This window comes from Sceloporus undulatus, chromosome 4 (assembly GCF_019175285.1).
Source record: "Sceloporus undulatus isolate JIND9_A2432 ecotype Alabama chromosome 4, SceUnd_v1.1, whole genome shotgun sequence".
NCBI lineage: Eukaryota > Metazoa > Chordata > Lepidosauria > Squamata > Phrynosomatidae > Sceloporus > Sceloporus undulatus.
The window spans coordinates 41,308,934-41,330,061 of NC_056525.1; the positions used below are offsets into that span (position 1 = coordinate 41,308,934).

At 40.5% G+C, this 21,128-nt stretch overlaps 1 protein-coding gene and 1 long non-coding RNA gene across 2 annotated transcripts in view; one reads left to right on the forward strand and one right to left on the reverse strand.

The window, feature by feature from the left end:
• SNTA1 (syntrophin alpha 1) overlaps positions 1-21,128 on the forward strand; it is a 103,077-nt gene that overhangs the window by 79,865 nt on the left and 2,084 nt on the right. The window contains 5 exon segments of the mRNA XM_042461861.1: positions 9,148-9,346; positions 11,202-11,409; positions 13,494-13,624; positions 19,103-19,299; positions 20,460-20,647. Coding sequence (XP_042317795.1) covers positions 9,148-9,346; positions 11,202-11,409; positions 13,494-13,624; positions 19,103-19,299; positions 20,460-20,647 — 923 coding nt within the window.
• LOC121927875 overlaps positions 9,185-21,128 on the reverse strand; it is a 41,485-nt gene continuing 29,541 nt past the window's right edge. The window contains exon 3 of the long non-coding RNA XR_006103377.1: positions 9,185-9,269. This is a non-coding gene — a long non-coding RNA (uncharacterized LOC121927875). The remainder of the gene's footprint in view (positions 9,270-21,128) is intronic.

Sequence of the window (21,128 nt, forward strand, 5' to 3'; positions counted from 1 at the left end):
CAGTTTATGGTGACCCTGAGGGGAACATGTCACAGGGTTTTCTGAGAGTGTGTGACTTGCCCTATGTCACACAGGGCTGAGCAGGGAATTGAAACCTGATCTCCTGAGTCATTGTTCAGTGCTCAAACCACTACACCATGAACTATTAAATGTGTTGAATGTATTTTGTGGTAAGGTTCATCACCTTGGAAAGTTTCTTCGAAGCTCAGATTAAACCCAACAATAGATTCACCACTCCAGTCACATGGAAGCCAACACTCCCCACTGGGCATTGAGTTCCATAATATTATTTTTTTAATGCTACACATCTCTATTCATACACTGTTTCTGTTGAAGTGTTTGAATGGGAGAAGAGGGCATGCTTGCAGAGCCTTCAGGTTTCAGCACACTGACTTTGTATTAGCATAATCAAAGGTACACTCTTTCCCTAGTGCTCTAGTACAATCTTTCTTAAACTGTCTGATGCCGGGGACTGGCATATCTTTCCCCATGTGCCAAAGTCCAATGCCATATTTGTACCCATTGGCTATAATTGTTTCCTTCTTTTTTGGGGCACTCTTTGGGAGCCAGCAGAAGAGGACTAAGGGACTGGCACCAATCCATGGACTTTGAGAAACATTGCTGTAATAGATGAACATATGTAGTCTCTTATCTTTTAGGCAGAGCACAATGTTGTTATTTTGTATCCAGAAAGCCTAAACTTATAAAGACACTGGGTAGAGTTGGGTTGGCCAACCAAAACAATGCAACACCAGATACGAACAAATGGAAACATTTGGGTTAAGCTGAGGAAAACTTAAGTCACTAGCGAGATCATTACCACTTCAAAAGCAGCATAATTACTTGGTTAAAGTGGGCCATATCCTCTCTGCTATAGATAGTTCTCAAATTGTTTGTTTGCCACTGCAAAGTTCCAGGCTCCAGGCAGGCTAACTGTTTCTTTTAAAATATTACTATTTAATAATACACAACTGTTTCCATTGTCAAGTTTGTATATTTGGCTATGGAACAAATGTTTTGTTTTGTTTGCACTTGGTTTTTTAAAATAATATTTTAGCCAAACAGATCTATTAAGTATAGAATACATAGACATATGTCTTGGAAAATATCAATTTGGGAAGACAAGGAATTGTAAAACTGAGTAAATCCTAGTCATAAGGGCTAAGCATTCCATGGTATTACATACAAGAGTAAAAGCAATTGAAACCAATATCCTCTTTTAATTATGAGCAGAGCATAATCTCCACTGGTGTACCTATACTGCTAGACCAGCTGTTTTGCCCACCTGTGGCAAATGGATTGAACAAGGAGCCACAGCTTGCCTTCTCCTGCAGTGGCTTAAAAAGTCACCAGAGGATTACACCAGAGTAAGTCACCGACAGATCCTGACCTGGTTGTCCCAATTAATTAAGTGAACTCATTAATGAACTCTTAAGATTCTAGCGATTTAAAATATCTTAGTCTCTGTATGTTACTTTCAGATTTCTGTGTTTCTTACAGTGAAGGTTCAAGTATCTTAAATTTATATAGAATTATGTTCTGTTGATATAGGGCATGTTCTTTTGAAATACCACTAAATGGAATGCATTTACCTTTTGACTTAATTTTGGTTAATAAAATTCAATAATTTCCATTCATGTGGATGACCTTAATGCAATTTGCCTTGTTGGGGGTCACCTTTGTTGCCTCTGATTTCACACGCTGTAATCCAAAGAAACTGTGTACATGTGTGTGCAAAACCTACATGTGTTGCAAGGTTTCTTGCTGTTGCACCTGTTTTCATTGCAAAAGAGACAGGCCAAAGCTCAGTGTAAAGCTCATCTATTTTTGTCTTTTCAAATCAAGGTAAGTGGGTAACAGTTAAATCTGTAAAGTTTTTGGTGGCTGCTATCAAAATGAGTTCTAACATGGTGCCCTGAATCTTGTTTTTTTAAAAAAACAAAGAAACAAACATTTTAAAATACTAATTTCATTTAACTGTTTTATACATTATATACCTCGTAATAATTTTAAATTGCTATGAACCCTGTAGTCTAGTGCAGCTCAAAATGGTAGTCCCTGTTCTGATGCTGATCTGCATGCCACCAGCTGCTAATCCACAGAGAGTTTCCAGGAAAGAAACAATTGCAGCCAAAGGGCACAAATGTGGTGCCAGGCTCAGGAACACTGGAAAAGATAATTGTTGGTGCTCTTCATCAGATAGCCTAAGAAGCCTTGTTGTAGTTCATAAAATCCTGATATTTTTTGCTTTGCTACCCAGTAGTGAATACAGCCATTTCTGTGTTTTCATAGGGATTTGTTCCAGACCATCACTACCCATGAAAACGGAAAATTGCTGATATTGGGAGTTCCTATTGACTCCAATGGCAGCACATTCCTGCACACACAGCCACACCCGTGCCTCGGGCATGAGCCCCATTGTGTCACCCTCCATATGCCCCTCACGTATTTCTGAGGGACACAGACTCCAAGTCCGCAAAAATGGAGGGGCAAATGTATTTAGAAAAAATTTCATACATTGGCAATAATCCTGTTGGTGTTTTTACACATGGTCACGTTTCTCTATGAAGCAGTTGGACCTTTTTGTCCAGTGTGGAATGTCTGTATTCAGTTCAAGGTTGCAGAAGCAGAGTTATCCATGTAATGTCAATGTTATCTGCGTTGGTGCCCATGTGCATGTAGATGCATAATGTCCATGGACATGCATGTGCATTTCACACATTTCAGTGCATATTTGGTCGCTTGATGCAGTTTCATAATGTTGCCATTCAACACAATTAATGCTTAACTCTGCATGCAGAGATTTACAATCCACTACTCTGATCCCAGCCAATATCTTTTAATTCCCACCTTGGGACATAAGTATTCTCCCTTTGGTGCAGATAAGTCTAGGGCCACTGCATGAATTGGTGTCAGAGGAATACTTAAACACAAGACTTTCTAATCTATCTCTCAGCCTCGTAGCCACTGTGTTTCCTCCACATCTGTTAGATGTACAGTTCCTCCTGTGTACCCAGTTTCTACTCTGTAAATGATCCATTTCCACTTAATATGAAGAGAAGTGTGGAGCTTTGCATACACAAGCTATTTTCTCTCTCCTTTATATCAGCTGATCCATTGCAGTGACAGAGGCTCCCACTAGACTGTACTTTGAGCAATGTTGGCTGGCATCCCAGTGCCTTTGAACTGCCTGTTGGCTGGCGGTCAGAGAACAGCTTGCACAGGCGGGAACATTTATCCGACGTATTGGGAACAAGTGTAAAAAGTAATCTAGTTAGCACACTGTCAGATATCTGCCCAACTATGCTGACGGTTTCTTCTCGACACCCCTCCTTACTTTAAATAGTTGTTTGGAACCTCATAGGTTGCAGAGAAAAATGCTAAGAATAACGGACTTTACTTGAGGTGAAACTCACTTGAGGTACTGATAGACTGGAGCAGCATTTTCTCTTTGAAATAGTTTCCATTGAAGCTATCTCCTTTTCCCATTCATACAGCATCCTTTCTGCTTCAGCAACAACACCTGGGAGGCATGTAACACATCCAGTGGGCTTTCAGTGCATGTAAAGACTGCACCAACACAAATAGTACACTGTAAATTGTGTGAACTGTCTGACACATTCAATAAATATAAGACAACCCTATTTGTGGGACACGAGCACACTGCCTATTTGAGGCAGTAAATATCATTTAGAATAGCACATCTAATGAACAGTTTTATGTTATCCTAGTAGTGTTACCAACTGGGAAAGGAAACAATTCTGCTCAAATTGTATCTATGAAAAATTATTCTAGCTGGTTTTAGGTCAGCAACTTAAACACTTTTTTCTATAAATATTGATTCTGGCATAAAAGAAAGGAAAGGGGCTTAGGTTGCCATCTGGGATATTTGTATAATTCTGTTGGCATTTTGAGAATGAGGGATGAGTAGGTTGGTGCAACTTTTGGCATGTGTGATAAAGTCACTATGCGACTGATCCATCATGTATGTCACCAGAAACTCAATCTATATCTACCCTGCCATCACAGCAGCACTTCAAAAAGTTGGCTATGCATGCCCAGTCTCATGTGCTTAACTGTTGAAACATCATTATTTGTTCTGTGTTCTCAACCCATGATAATCATGTACAGAACCTTTTACTGCAGTATGCTGCATGTTGGACTGTTTTTGAAAAGTGTTTAGAAGCTTCTGTGAGTCTAGAATACAGTTTCATATTGCTAGGGAGGACAAATTTCCTTATTATGACTTTATTTGTTGTTGTTGTTGTTGTGTGCTTTCAAGTCATTCCTGATTTATGGCAACCCTATCAAGTGTTTTTGGCAAGTTTCTTCAGAGAGGGTTTGCCATTGCCATCCTTTCAGGCTGAGACAGTGTAACTTGCCTAGGTCAAGTCACACTCTACCCCAGTGATGGCGAACGTTTTAGAGACAGAGCCCAAACGCAGTGGCATTCCTGCATTGGATGACACCCAGTGAAGGGGGTGCACAATTTCCAGGGCACGACTTCCACCATCCAGGGGCAAGACTTCCAGGGGTGGGACTTCTGGGAAAAACCCAAGGCACACTTTCTCAGCCTCAGGCTAACGATGGCAAAAAAACCCCAAAACCCTCTGATGAAACTTGCTAAGAAAACTCCATGATAGTTTCACCTTAGGATCACCATAACTTGGAAATGACTTGAAGGTACCACACACATAAGTCACGCTCTCTCAGCCTCAAGGGATGACAAGGGCAACCTCCCTTCCGCTCCTTCCCCCACCCTCCAGTGCCTTTAACAATCTCTGGGGGCCAGTTAAAGGCATGAGACAGGCGGGGGAAGGAACAGGGAACCCTAACCCTGTTCCACTTCTTCCCCTGCCCTCCCCAGTCTATAACTGGCTTCAGGAAGTCACTTAAAGGGTTGGGATGCTAGGGGGAAGCAGCACAGTCATGTTTCTGATCCTGCTCCCCCTCCATCCTCCTGTGCATTTAACTGGCGTCCTGAGGTCAGTTAAAGGCACAGGAGGCTGGGGGAAGAGGAGGAACAGGGGTGCTTCTGGGGGGGGGGGGAGTTGAAGGAGCAGGGGAAGAGGAGGAGCCTTTTCACCTCTGCACCATTATTCATTTCCTCATTGAAAAATGGGTTTTCCAACATTTGGAAAACTTGATCAGCAGGAGTACCATAAAGCCAGGAAGTTGGGAGGGGGGGCGGGGCGGGGGGGGCGGGGAGTGTGATGTGGAAAATTAGTGTTCTAGTTTTACAGAAACATGATTTTTCAACCAAAAAACCCATATGAATTTCTGGAAATAGTATGGGTGTGAAAATTGGAGATTTTTTCAGGAAAAAAAAATTTCCAAAACCTTATGCTTTTGTGCAAACATCATGGCTTTTGTACAAAAAGCACTACTCTTGTTCAGAAAACACACATAAGAGTTTCTTGAAAGTGAAGTGTGTTTTGCATTAAAATCTGGTTCTACACTAAAAACACTGTTTTCATAGGGTTTTGTGTGTGAAATGGCTGGGGCTTTGCACTTACACACGTCAAAATAAAAAACCCAGCCATCTTGTGTGGAAATGGTGTTTTTGAAATAAAAATATGGGCCTGGATTCTGTTACTAGTCCTAATGATATTAGGCCCATTGAATCAATGGGATTTATCTATGTGATCACTCACCATTTCACAATTGATTGAGTGGGCCTACTCTGTTTGGGACTAACCAGCAGGATTCCACCCATGGATTTTTGCACAAAATCCCACGTGTATTTCTGTGCAGAATAATTTCCTAATACACTTTGAAATGTGCAAATATGAGGCAAGAACTGCCACGACATATGTTTAATCCCACAGCATGGAGAGAACTGTAGAAATTATTTCATCCTCATTTGCTAAGATGAAATAGATATTTCATCTGCAATTTACTATCTATCTATCTAAAAATTTAAATGAAGGGGTGTGTTCATTTACCTTTTATTAACAAATTGCCATATGACAAATTGCCATAATTAACACCAGATGTTTTCCTTGGATGGTTTTTTGGGGATATACTCCAAGACCCAGATTGCTATATCAATTTTTTCTATCTAAGGAATTTTAAAGAAAATCACCTACAGTTGTAGAAAGGCAGCATATTTCATTTCTGCCCAAATGCTGTGCAATTCAGGTCTCTAGTTACTTGCAGCCAAATTTTGTGTTGCTTCTCAGTAACACAGCTGCAGACTTGTCATTATGGTATATGAAAACAAATATGAAAGAAATGATACAACATACACAGTTGACTTTTTTTTCCAGGTACAGTACTGAAGTGATAGACAAGTACATGATGCCTTTAGTAACTACTTATTCCTTTAAATTAGATGTTGCTACATCTTCACCAAAGGTTCATCTAGGGGAATAATCCTTTCGAAGGCTCCATGTTCATAGGGCTTTCTCCAGAGGCATGCATTTTCTTAAGGGTAGTTTAAGTAGTGATTCAGAACAGAATCTGAAGAAGGCTTGAGGGAATGTACTCACATTTATCAGCCCTTGCCAAGAACTGGAAATTATCTCAGTGAAAACCAAGATAAATCACAGAGAGCAAAGACAATTTTCATGCAAGAAGCTAAGAAGGCAGTCTTATGCATGAATATTCAAAAAGTAATCTGCAATAAATGCAATGCAAATAGAACTTATTTCCAAATAAGTGTATCTAGGACTGCAGCCAAAAATACTTCTCTCACTACTCCTGCCATATATGAGAATTGTTAAAGCAGGTAAAGAAAGAGCTAGGCAAAAATACATGGAAAACACTCTGCTTTTTCAGTTTCTTGTCTCACTAAATGATTTGTAGTACCTGCTGCAGGCTTTCAGCATAAAAGAGAAACAAAAAGTACCAGGCACTCCAACATTTCAGACATAAATTAGAACACGTGTGGCCAAGCAGCATCAGAGTGTGGTCAAACATTCTTAATAAGGAAGAACACACAAGAGGCTCTAGCAGTTTGCTTTTGCCTGGGCCTACTGGGAAGAGTAAGAATTCACCCCCTCATCTTGTTTCCCTAGTTGAGTTAATTGAGTGCGAACCACTTTTGCACTTTGAACACAGGGCTTGTCTGTTCTGGTGAAAAACATCATACTTACCTGGAAGCCAGTGCTAGCAGTCCTGACGATCTGTGGCTACTTCTGGGGAGGACCTGTAGGTTTTTGCCCTTAACTCGACTTTGCTCTGAATTTAGCAAAGTCGGGGGAAATCCCTGGGTATCCTGGAAACTTCAAAGTGACCTCGGGTTCTTTTGGGATGTGGACAACTGGATCAGGTCTTATTTGGCACAATCCACTTGTCCATATGCCAAGAGCCATGCCATCCCCAGTGCCAACAAGGAATGGCCTGTTTTAGGAATTACCACCATCACTTCCTCACTGGCAGGAACTCTGTATAAAGCCTGCTTGGCATGCGGGCAATTCTTCTAAGGACAGAAATAGGCACCTGAACATGTGAGCCAAGGAGTCTGGTAACCCATTTCTCTCAGAAGTGGTGGCACACCAGGCAGACTTTACACAGAGCTCCTGCACACAAGGAAGATATGGCAGTGACATGGAAAACAGGTGTTGGGCCAGCGGGGTCGATGCAGTGTCGGCCCCACTGTCCTGTGTGCACAACGATGTGGTGTTGTACCAGATTTGGCCCAGTGCATGTCACCATGGTGGTCGATCCAGAGCCAGTCTGGGGCATTATGCTCCGGGCTGGCCCTGAATTAAGGGGTCGGTGTAGATGCATCCTCGGTTTGCAGCAGCTGAAGAAATCTGAGAGCAAAGGGGGAGAGTGGGAGAAGGAGAAAGAAATTATGACATTTTAAAAGCAACTGGAAAAATGGGATGGGAGAGGATTAATCAGGACTGTTCCTGGCAAATCAGGATAGTTGAAGGCCATGAACATTATTTCCATTTCAGAGAAGTAGCCACATTACTCTGTTGCAAGAAAAGTTACAAGTCTTACAAAGTCTTAAGATACCTTAACGTCAAGCACATTTATTAAGGCATATGTTTTTGTGAGCTCATAGCCTATTTCTTAACATACATGAAGACCATAGAGGAAGTGTACCTTGGCCACAAATGCTTGTGCCATAAGAAATGTGTCACTTTTGGTAGATACTTCCTGGCTTTTAGTTTTTACTAATATAAATTCTACATTCATTTTATGGGCCAGTTTAAAAATAAAAAGCATATTTGAGCCGAATGCCAAAAATGTCAGTTCATAAGGAAAACAAAATCAATTTTTCAGCCATTACAAAAAAAATCAAGAAAATATTTTGTATATGTTTTTAGAAGCTTTGTTGCACAAGGTTTGGAAGAACTGTGTGAAGTCTGCTTTAATTTATGCCACTTTGTAGTGCTCTGAATAGGGTGGCTACTGATCCCCCCCCCCAAATGAATCACCACAAAGAGAACAAAAAGGGAAAGAAGGAGTATCTTTACTGGATCAGTATAACAGTTTTCTACCACTTAAACGTTAATTGCTCCATCCTCTGGAATCTTGGAATGTATTGTTTCATGAAATACACAGAATGCTTTGGCACAGAGTTTTAATGCTATATTTTAGGGGACTGCATTAAAGAGTTAAACTACAAATCCCAGGAATCCATAGTACAGAGCCATGACAGTCAAGATGGAATCAAGCTGCTATAATTGCACAATGTGGATAAAACCAGACTTGCATCAAATGTGCCTATATCAATTTATGTTTATAAATGCAAATATAGCAGTGGTTATTATCACTGAAATACAAACACAGTATTTCTCACAGGAGTGCAAACTGACTGCATAACTTGTGTTCTTTCTAGGTGCTAATTGCTGATGAGTAACTTCAAGCATCTGGCTTGAAGTATGTGTGTTTTAATCTTGAAAACTGGACTTGGGTCTAATCTGAACTGTAGAAATAATGCAGTTTGACACCACTGTCATGGCTTTACCCTATGGAATCCTTGAATTTGTAGTTGTGGCACCAGAGCTCTCTTTCAGAGAAGACTAGATATCTCACAAAACAACAAACCCCAGGGATCCATAGTATTGAGCCATAGCAGTTAAAGTGATATTAAACTGCATTATTTCTGCAGTGCAGATTAGACTTTGAACATCAAAAGAATCCCTCTTAAATGCATAGCTGAATATTTTGTCTGTTTTTCTATTCCAGTCAAATACATGAAGGAGATCTCTCCCTATTTTAAAAATTCATCAACTGGTGCAACTGTAAGTTGGGACTCTTCACCAGCAGCCTTTCAGAAGCAAGCTTCTCCAATCCTCTCTCTTCGAGACCTGAAAGAAGGGAAGAATATCCCCTTAAAAATGTGTTATATATCAAGGAAATGTCTACCTAGTGATCCAGAAAACAGGTAACCCAGTCACCCCAAACTCATGAATCTCCTAGGTTTTTTGACAGTGATTACAATGGCCCTCTGATTTCTATGTAGAAATGTTTGAAGATATGCTATAGCAGAGGCAGAGAGTTGGTGGCTTTGTACATCAGCCTTTTCTAGTATGGTCAGTGGTCAGAGATGGTGGGAATTGTAATCCAGTACTTCTACGATACAGGATTAATACAGTACAACCAACGTGCAAAGAACTGAACTTGAAGTGATTATTAGAATTACACTTCTGCACATAGTAATAGTCTTCCGTTTACAGGTAAATGGGGTAATCAATATGAACTGCCTTTTTGAAAACCTATAGACCTGTGCCTGGTATTTATACATGCCATAAATCTACAGTCTTTTAATTTAAATCTGTACTTCTTACACCCCAAATGTTGGTCACAATTAACACATATAAATATATGTGTGTGTATATCTGTGTAGGGACAGACAGACAAACACACATGCACACACGCTCAGACATTTCACAGAACTCAGTAGACAGTCTCTATATTCACAGAAAGGCCTTCAGTGATAAATTAGAATAATATCATCATCATAATGCAAACTACTACTGAGTTGAGCTAGTATAATAGCATAAAGAGTAAATTCTGGTCTTAAAAATTTACGATTCAGATGTGACCGCCATGAACACACTACTCACTATACTTTGAACTTCAGTTTTCCATCAGTATTATTATTAATAATGATGATGATGATGATGATAATAATGTATTTATTTATATTCTGCCTCTTCCATTTTTGGGATCGAGGTGGGTAACAACAGAGTTTATGAAATACAAAGGTGATAAAACAACAGAATCCCCCTCCCCGCCCCCAATGTGTGCCTTACAGTGCTCCTTACAGTGCTGTTTTCTAAGGTTTTCTGAGATAATATATACTGAAGTACTCTGAACCCTCAGAGTATTATCCCAGGTTTTATCAGCTCCCCTGCGTAGATATAGATTCTACATACAATTTAATATGTACTCTGGGCTAACCCTGAATAGAAAATACAGTATACACTTGTCCCTCCATATTCGCTAGGGTCAGGGGCACAAGACCCCAGTGAATATGGAAAAACCGCAAATAACAAAAACACCATGTTTTTACCTGAGAGGACACCTCTCTAGGAATCTCTAGGTCCTCCAGTTCAACTCTGTGGTCAACATCTGACAGACACTGGCCATAGAATTGCGCTGAAGGAGCTACAAATGCCTGCTAGAGTATTCTCTCTAGGAATCTCTAGGTCTTTCAGTGCAACTTTTAGTTAAAGTTGACCATTGAGTTGCACTGGAGGACCTAGATATTCCTAGAGAAAACATATTAATCAAATCCTTGAATAATCAAATCCGCAAATATCAAAGCCGCAAATATGGAGGGATGAGTGTATTTCTATTGGACTAAATAAAAGTCATTGAGCTCACATAAAAATGCCACTGTCTCCAAGGTGAAAATCTGTGCAGAATGTAAAACCTATAAACAAGTCTTTATTTAGGTATCCAGTATTCCTAAGAGGAGGAGTAAGGGCAATCAGTTTAGTTCATGTAGGTACATGTTCACTGTTTTTAATTTTTATTGTAATGTTTTGTTTTGTTTGTTTGTTTTTAATTATTTGTGAGCCACCTTAGATCCCTTCTGGGATAAAGGCAGCATACAAATGAAATAAATGAATGAATAACTAAATGAAAGTCTAGGCCACTATGCATAAGGACTATCTCTGTGAAGGCTTTTCAGTCTGAAATACAGGGAGAATTACAGTCACTTCCTGTGACCAAAGCTTGTCATTTTGGTCTGAAGGATTTCAGTCTCAGGTTACAGAAGATTCTTCCCACAGATACCTAGAAGTGTGCTCAGCAGATGGCCAGATTTCCTTGTTTCTTCGAGCAAAAGATGAAGCATCTGCCCAGGCATGGTTCAGTGCCATTCACAGCAACATCAGTGCCCTGTTGCCAAGAGTGAAAGAGGAGCTGAAGGTCTTGCAGTCTGGAGCTGGCATTGCAGGAAGTAGAGATATCAAGCATATTGGCTGGCTCACTGAGCAGGTAAGACTGGGATTCATGAATGTGAATGGTGCTGATTCCCAGGAGAACAAAAATGCCTGCAGGTAAGACAGCCCCATCATCTTTACACTTGAATTACACTAAAATACAAATTTCTGCTGCTCGCATATGACATTATTATAATTTGGGGAGCAAGTCTGCCAGTAGCCTGTCTGTATGGAAAGTAAACAATTCTAGGCAGGGAGGCTTTGCAGAAATTACTTCTGTTAAGTATCTTATTAAAATATCTGGGGACCAGTAATTTCTTTTGATTTAATTTTCAAGACTGACCTGGAGTTCTGCAGAATCCAGTTTATCCACTTTACAGTATTTGGTTCAGAGGTTGGAAATATTGTTTCTGCAGCCTTTTGTTTATTTTCAAAGAAAAGGGCTTTTCTTACTGGGCAGTACTATTTTTATTCTTTTCATTTAAGTCAATGTTTTCAGTAGTTTTAATTCTACAAGCAACTTAATACGAATTAATAGAAACTTAGCGTAGAGTTTTAGCTTCATGTTTTTTAACTTGCATTTCTTTTTATCTTGTAAGCCACCTTGAGTTCCCGCTTTAGCTAAAAGGTGAGCTTAGATATAAAGGAATAGAATATCATAGAACAGTAATATAGATAGAGTCATCACTGAAATGGAAATAGTCGTTGGTTCCTTGTTGTTACTTGACCTATGGCAACCCTAAGGCAAACCTATCACAGGGGTTTCTTGGCAAGATTTGTTCAGATGCGGTTTGGCTTTGGCTTCCTGACAATGAGAGAATGTTATGTACCCAAGGTCACACAGTTGGTTCCATTGTTGAGAAGGGATCTGAACCCTGTTCTCCAGAATCCCTTCAGAGTTGTAATCCAGTGCTCAAACCACTACACCGCACCTGGAAATCAAGTGTTGGAGTACATTTGAGGATTGGTTTGGTTTGAGAATATCTGCAGTAGAGCCTTATCTGAGAGCTCAGTAGCCTTATCTAGATTTGGTGGGAGGTAGTTTTATTAAAATACAATCTTGTGGATACCTAGATTCCTTTATTCAGTTATGTGAACACCACCTCATAGACTCCTAGACCAGTGCTACTCAAAGTAGTGGTCTATGGATCAGTGTTCATCCATAATATTGTTTGTTTGTTTGTTTTTGGTCCACAGTAAGTTTCCATGACAGCATAAAAATAAATAAAATAAAATAATTCTGTAACCAATGGGCACAAATATCGTGTGAGTATCTGGCATACTGGTGAAAAACTCAGCTGGACCACAACATTAGGTAGCCTGAAAAACATTGTCCTACACCATTCACAGCAGTCTCCTTCCTCTGAAGGGACCTTGGCAAGATGAGGGAGGAGGCAGAGACAGAGAATACAAGAAACAAATGAAGAGTTTTAGTATCTCTTGCAAATTACCAAATTGTTTTCAGTATTAAATGTAATGGCCTGTACTCATTTGTATTATATTTTGTCAGTTTTTAATGTCTAGTGTTATGTTTGTTATAAATAACTTTCAGTTGTTTAACTACGGATTTAATTTATTTTTTAAATGGGCATGTAGCAAAGCCAGAGGGCAACAAATTGAAGTGAGCAAGCTAAGTAGTCTGCTGTATTTGTAGATAGTTACAAATGCTCTAAAATTTCCATAGTTGGAAAGGATAATAGAGAGGTTCTGAAATAGTATCAAATAGAGAAACAGAGAGCTGAATCTTCATTAGGTCATAATTATCGCTGATCTCACAATAATTTGATATTTTTTTTAACCTGTTGCCTTTTTAAAAAAAGGTCTACTGTTGTTTGTGTGGGATGATGTTATGTGTGTATTGCACCATCTTTTCAGATATTTAGAATAGATGTCACGTTGCCCTTCCTTTTTAGTCAAGACAGTAATTCATGTAATTTACAGCAATAAATATGGGCTGTCCTGATGCCACACATTCATAGCATGAATAAATCCAAAGCAGCTCAAGGGTGTATCTCCAAAAGTGGCTGCTGAGAATGAAATCACCATGCTGCATAAGTGTCCTTTTAGACAGGGGTGTGCAAGAGAGTTGCATGTAGTTCACTATTCTGTATTTCAATAACAGTTACCTTTTTCTTTTAGCTCCCTGGTGATGGGACAAAGAACATCCTTGCCATCCTCACGGAGAAGGAGCTTCTCTTCTACAGCTGCCTCCCACAAAGCAGAGATGCTCTCAGCAAACCAACACACAGCTTCCCTCTCATAGCCACTAGGTAAATTTTGAGCCCTGTTTTCTGCATTGGAGTCCATTGGATGAAACCTGGGAAAGGCTGCTTTCACTGAGTAGCTGGGTGCCAAATTCTTACCTCTAGGAGAGGCTCTCCTCCATAACTGTATGTAATAAACCACCTCCTATTAGAATGATTTTTGTTTAAAAAAAAAAGTAAAAGGGAAGCCTCACTTCTAGCAAATGGTTTCACACAGCAAGTGGTCTCAAAATGGCTGTTCTCAACCCAGCCTTTTGTCAAAAGCAGGCAACTGTGGTGGGCTTAGGACCCAAGTTTTTCATTTTCCTTTTGGCTCAGAGCCATCCAGGGGCCACACAGATAGCTAAAATGCTCCCCATGAACAACAAAACAGGATGTGGATAGAAGACTACATATGGTTTTAAAAAGTTGGTGTTTTTGATATGAAATAGCATAGTAGCCTATCTACAATATCAATTGCTGTGCTTGGGGGTTTATTGGAGATGCCTTTCAATCTTTAGGGGGCAGAAAAGGGCAGTTGTGGGGAGTCAAAGGTTACATCGCTCGAGCTGGGTGATGTGTCACACTCTCTAAGACTCACAGTTGTTGTGAGGGTTGTTGTGGATGGACACAGAAAATCATATATGCCACCTTGAATTCATTAAAATTTGGATATAGATGTAACTAATCATTGTTTGTTTGTTTTAAAATAAGGCATGACAATATGCCAACACTTTCCATGATTTGGATTTACAGTGGCAACTTGGGCATTTGCATTTACTCCCAGGGTAAAGAGACAAATTATAAATCACATGAATAATTGAAAGACCAGGGTTGGTTAACTAATTTGCAGTACAAGACACTCTAACCCAGGATCCTCAGAATGTCTTCAGAGAAATACACTGAAAATATGGAATGCATGGGAGTAGAGATGGAGAAAAATGTATCTACCCACCATGGTTTCATCCATTTTACTGTGGGGTGGTTGTGGTTGTTGTGTGCTTCCAAGTCATTTTTTTTTATTTTTGATGACTCTAAGGCTTTATTGTAGGGTTTTCTCAGCAAGTTTCCTAGGAGGAAGTTTGCTGTTGCTGTTCTCTGAGGCTGAGAGAGTTTTTATGCTGCAGCGGGGAATCGAACCTTTATCTCCAGAGTCATAGCCCAACATTCAGACCATACACTGGCTCTCTTCACTGTGGGTACAATCGTGTCAATAACAACGGAAAGATTTTTGTTTTAAATGCACCAGGTCATTTGTTGATTAAATAAGACACACAGAATTAGTTTTGCTTTGTGGTCAATTATCGTAGAGCACACTGCAAAGAGAGAAATTTCCTTTGTCTTCAAGTGTAGATTCAAAAGTAAGTTGCTGCTCTTTTGCATATGTCCCTATTATTTGCAACTTTCCTTATGCATATTATTGGCATTCCCACTTTTAGATCTAATATTTATTTCAAAACATTTGTAACACTGATAAAAAAAATTATACCAGGTTACACATTTTCTATGACAAACATAAAACAAAAAATAATGAAAGAAAAATTAAAAGCAGACAACAATACAGCAGTAAGAAACTATGGCCAGTATCCTGTTAGTGATATACATGAGTGTGCTATTTATGTGGGGTACCTTTTGTAGGCAAAGCACAACAATTATATGCTGTTGTTGTTGTTTATATCCCACCCTTTCCTCAATACTGGGACACAGAGCAGCTCACAAGATTAAAAACAGTACAATTAAAAACATAAGTGTTACATTAAAACAGAAGTATGCAAATGTGCACTTCACATTGCTGTTGCATTGCAAAAGGAAGAAGAAGGAAATTCTAGGGCCACTGTGTGGAGAACATGACAAAATGCTAACAGGGGACAGAGAAAAGACAGAATTACTCAACACCTTTTTTGCTTCAGTCGTCTCAGAAAAGGCAAAGGGTGCTCAACCTGAGGATAATGGAGCAGAGGAATAGGGGAATTTCAGCACAGAATAAGTAAAGAGATAGTACAGGAATACCTTTTTAATCTAAATTAATATAAGTCTCTAGGACCAGATGAACTACATCCAAGGGTTTTACAAGAATTGGCAAATGTAATATCAGAACCATTGGCAATAATCTTTGAGAACTCCTGGAGAACAGGAGAAGTCCCAGCAGACTGGAGGCGGGCAAACGTTGTTCCCATCTTGAAATAGGGGAAAAAAGAGGATCCCAACAATTATCGTCCAGTTAGTCTGACATCAATAGCAGGAAAGATTCTGCAGCAGATCATTAAACAGAGAGTCTGCGAGCATCTAGAAGGCAATTCCATAATCACAAAAAGTCAACATGGATTTCAGAGGAACAAGTCATGCCAGATTAAGCCGATCTCTCTCTCTCTCTCTCTCTCTCTTTTTTTTTTATTTTTTTATTTTTTTATTTTTTGATAAAATTACTAGCTTGATAGATGAAGGGAATGCTGTGGATATAGTATATCTTGATTTCAGTAAGACCTTTGACATGTTCCCCATTACATTCTTGCAAACAAGCTGGTAAAATATGGGCTAGACAAGGTAACTGTTATATGGATTTGTAATTGGTTGACGGGCCGAAGCCAAAGGGTGCTCAGCAATGGTTCCTTTTCATCCTGGAAAGAAGTGACCAGTGGGGTCCCACAGGGTTCTGTCCTGGGCCCAGTGCTATTCAATATCTTTATCAGTGACTTGGATGACAAAATTGGGGGCATACCTATCAAATTTGCAGATGACACCAAATTAGAAGGAGTAGCTAATAACCCAGAAGACAGGATCAAAATTCAAACTGACCTGAATAGACTAGAAAGCTGGGCCAAAGTTAACAAAATGAACTTCAACATGGAGAAATGTAAGATAGTGCACCTAGGGCGGAAAAAAGAAATGAATGGATATAGGATGGGGGACACCTGGCTGAATAAAATTATGTGTGAAAGGGATCTAGGATTCCAAGTAGACCACAAGTTGAACATGAGTCAACAGTGCGATGTGGCAGCTAAAAAGGCCAATGTGATTTTAGGCTACATCAATAGATGTATAGTGTCTAGATCAAGGGAAGCAATAGTGCCACTCTATTCTGCTTTGGTCAGGCTCCATCTGGAAGACTTTGTCCAGTTCTGGGTACCACAATTCAAAAAGGATATTGAGAAACTGGAACGTGTTCAAAGGAGGATGACTAAAATGGTGAAGGGTCTTGAATCCATGCCCTATGAGAAACGACTTAGGGAGCTGGGGATGTTTAGTCGGGAGAAGAGAAGGTTAAGAGGTGATAGCCCTGTTTAAATACTTGAAGGGATGTCATATTGAGGAGGGAGCTAACTTGTTTTCTGCTGCTCCAGAGACTAGGACCCGGAGCAATGGATGCAAGCTCCAGGAAAAGAGATTCCACCTGAACATTAGGAGGAACTTCCTGACAGTAAGGGCTATTCGACGGTGGAATGCACTCCTTCGGAGTGTAGTGGAGTCTCCTTCCTTGGAGGTCTTTAAACAGAAGCTGGATGGCCATCTCTCAGGGATGCTTTGACTGAGAGTTCCTACATGGTAGGGGGTTGGACTGGATGGCCTTTGTGGTCTCTTCCAACTCTATGATTCTATTCAGCACAATTGAAATGTAGCGTAATTCCACTGGTAGATATTTACAGTATGCTGAAGAAGTGTAGGATTTCAGGCTAGGGTTGCATCTGTGATTGAGGTAGGGGTTATGAAGAATTGCGAGTTTCATTTTTGTTGTGCTGCTCTGAATCACACCTATAATCTGGTCCTGTGTTTTGTTCACACTGTGATACTGTATTTGCCCACAGCAGGATGTTGGTTTCTTTCCTTCATGGAATATATAATGGGTTTATACCTGAATGGTCACAGATTGCATCCATTTCCATTGTTGGTCCAGAAAGTAAAAATCTAGTCCATTAAAATAAAAAATAAAAAATCAGCAAATTTCTCACCTCTCCCTGTAATGGAGCATCTGAAGTGACAAATGGTATTAGACTGACCTCTCGTGGCTATTTGTGGTTATAACTAGTTCTTAACAGACACAAGATACTGTATTTGAATACTGCTGCTACACATTATTTCTGCCCAACCTTTCTCCAAGTTTGGGACTCAAAGCAGTTTACAAGTAAAAAAGCACATCATTAAAAATTCACAGAATACAAAAGTTAAGACAAGATAAACAATAAAAAATTAAAACCAAATTAAAACAAGTATCATTGGATAAACATGTACACCACAGCAAAATGAGGGAAAGCAAGGCTGGATTTGCCACCGTGTAGGTTTATATGGAGCTGTAGTAATTGTCCATTCCCTGACAGTGTACCCCTTTGATACATCTGTGTGTGTATGATGCAGAAAATTTACTTCATGTCCACCTTTTAAAAAACATAATATATGAACTGAGTCTGGCAGATCATTTGCAGCTATTTGGTGGATAACAAAATGGAAACTGCATATTAATGCACAAATCAACCACTGTGTTTCTATAACACGTTCATTTGTAGAAGCATCTACAGAGTTTCAGCTTCAGTTTAAAAAGTACAGTGCCTTGATTTCACAGTTTGGAAGCATAGATGCAAATGGCCTAGAGCTAGGCAAGTACCATGTACTATAGTGAAATTTCTTCAGAGGGTCATGCATCAGAAGACTTCTGTATGGAGTGGAGAGAGGGGTAGGGATTTGAGTTACCAGATGAGGTGTCGGGTAAGACCCCCCTTCTAATAGTTTATTATTCCACTGAAGCACTGTGGCAGGAAACCCTGCAAAGGAGAATCTCTTCAGTGATTCAGGTGAAGGCAGAAACCCTGGCAAAGTTCTCTGTACTCAGAAATGAGCCATTGGTATCTGTACTTCTCACTGAGGGAAAAAAGGGAGGTCATCTTTGTAAGGATACAAATGCCTCACCAATTTGGATTACAATCTGATGTGAATCCCTGGGTTTTTTCCCTGTCCTAGACTCCTGCCACAGTCCCTACTCCCTACCACTTTGATATAATGTATCCATCCAGGTGATGGGCACTGTCATTGAATTAGCTCTTGAGGGACAAGACACTAACACATTTCCATCACTAATACTCATAATGAGAGGACAAAGGTAGAAACTAAGCTTCCCTCTTTCCCTTATACTCCACTACTATTGCTGCCCTGGACAAGTAAGTTGTGTTAAAATAGAGATGCATGGGAGTTGACAAGGGGGAAAGGGGGGTTAGGTGATTTCTGATACACATGTTGGTTGTAGAAATAAGCAGAGCCATTTCCAAAGTAGTGGCTTATTTTCCAAGCCGTGAATTTTGCTTGCCCCTTACTGAATCTGGTAGCCCTGCACATCCACCTCAACACATATTTCTAGGACACTATTATCCCACTGGTCTCCCTGCCCCAATATAGAATTGTTCACCATGCACCATCTCAGCCACACAAGCAACACATTTAGATAGGCTCAGTGGTGATCTGATAGATGTAAGGTTTCTCATTGAAAGGATTTTATTTTCCTTTCTCCAACCCATGCAGGCTTGTGCACTCTGGCCCATCCAAGGGTTCCCTCCTCTATGATACAGAACTCTCATTTGCTTTGCGGACTGGAACCAAGAAGGGTGTGGAGACACATCTGTTCAGTGTTGAGACGCATCGGGACTTGGCTGCATGGACAAGGATGCTGGTGGATGGTTGTCACAATGCAGCCGAATGTGTCCAGGAAGTATCAACAGGTCAGGAAGTAGATGGGGACTTGCTTTTGAGATTTGTGGTGGAACTGAAAGGATAGGCTTCTCTGCTTGAGATAGTCTCCCATTTGGCAGTTCTGCGCTGTAGCACTGACACAGAACTATGTGTTTTCCCAGAGTACAGGTATGCCTCTGTTAACAAAGTACATGTGTTCTTGGGCATTAGTGGGCCTGTCAAGTCTCTCTCTAGAAAGTTAGGAGCCACTATTTCTCAGTTCAGTCAGTCAAACAAACAAGGCAGATCTTGTGGCTGGGCACCATCCTGGAGGCAGCTATGGGGTAGCTTTCTCCTCTGTTGTCTTCTTCCCTGATGAGCCTTCTCTGTTCTGAGAATAAAACCAGCTCCAGTGATGACAGTGATGGTGATGGTGGTGGTGGCTGTGGGTGGAATCACTCAATAAGTAACCTCTATGAGGTGGAGGCTGGTGGTGGCTGCCCTTGCCCTGCTTTAACCTGGCATGTCTTCCTCCCTTCTTCAATCTTCAGACTGTCTCCAAGATGGTGCCCAGGCACAAGGAAGATCTGCCTTGTCTGTAACACTGACTCAGCTGAAAAGTAGTGGTTCCTCTTAAAATTGTCCAGAGCTTAAGGGCTCATTTATGCTCTTGTGCGTTTTTTAATGGTTATGTATTGTCGTCCTGCATTTTTAGCTGATACCTATCTGTTATTGTATTTTATTCTGTTGTTTCCCACCTCAGTTTGGAGGAAGAGGTGGTCAGAAATTGTTGTTGCTGTTGTTGTGTGCCTTCAAGTCATTTCTGCCCCTAAGGTGAACCTATAATGAGGGTTTCTTGACAAGTTTCTTCAGAGAGGGTTTGCCATTGCCATTCTCTGAAGCTAAGAGTATGTGACTTGTCCAAGGTCATCCGGTGATTTTCCATGACTGAGCAGGGAATCAAACTCTGGTCTCCTGAGTCATAGTTCAACACTCAAACCACTATGCCACACTGGCTCTCTGATGGTGGTGGTGGTGGTGGTGATTACTATTATTATTATTAGTGAAAATCATTATAGCAATTGGTGGTTTGAAATAGGTAAATGTGCCAGTTGGTAAATGTATCTTCTTTTATGTTATTCAACATCTTATTCAGAATTTAATGCCAAATTAAACACTTTTTGCTCTTGCTTTTCCCCTCCCTCCACAGCATGTACATGGAATGGGAGGGACTGCACACTGTCCATCCACATCGATAAGGGTTTCACCATTTCTACCCTGGAGCCAGGCCTCACCAAAGTCATCCTTCTACAACAGCCTTTTGAAAGGCTGCAGATGTCTTCAGACGATGGGGCCAAGATGCTTTACTTGGACTTTGGCAGCTCAGAAGGAGAGATTGTAGGTTGCCAGTCTTTGTTCTGTACTCTTCGGCTAGGTTCCTGGAAGATGGAATCTATGGGGTTTGGAGAATGGGGCAGGGGAGAATAGTCTTTGGGGTGGTTCAGAAGACCATGGATATGGGAAGGGGCTAGCCAGACACTGAAACAGAGTGGTTGGAAACTGTCATGACTTGCACTACTTGAAGGATCATGATGGTGGGAGGCATGAGAATTTGGGGAATAAACGCTTGGGAATCCAGGGAAAACAGTGAGAGAAGGTCAAGTGGACCAAACTTTCACACATGAGAGGACAGCACAGATGACAGCAAGAAAGCTCAGCACTGACCTTGCAAAATCCTGTCCCATTATGGCAAGAATGGGCAGCTGCAGCAGGGACAGGAGCCATATTTTACCCCACAACCCCGTGGGGACCACACCAGCATTCTGGATACAACCAGAAATTAATATCATGTCTCTTCTGGTTTCATTTTCAGGCAGTT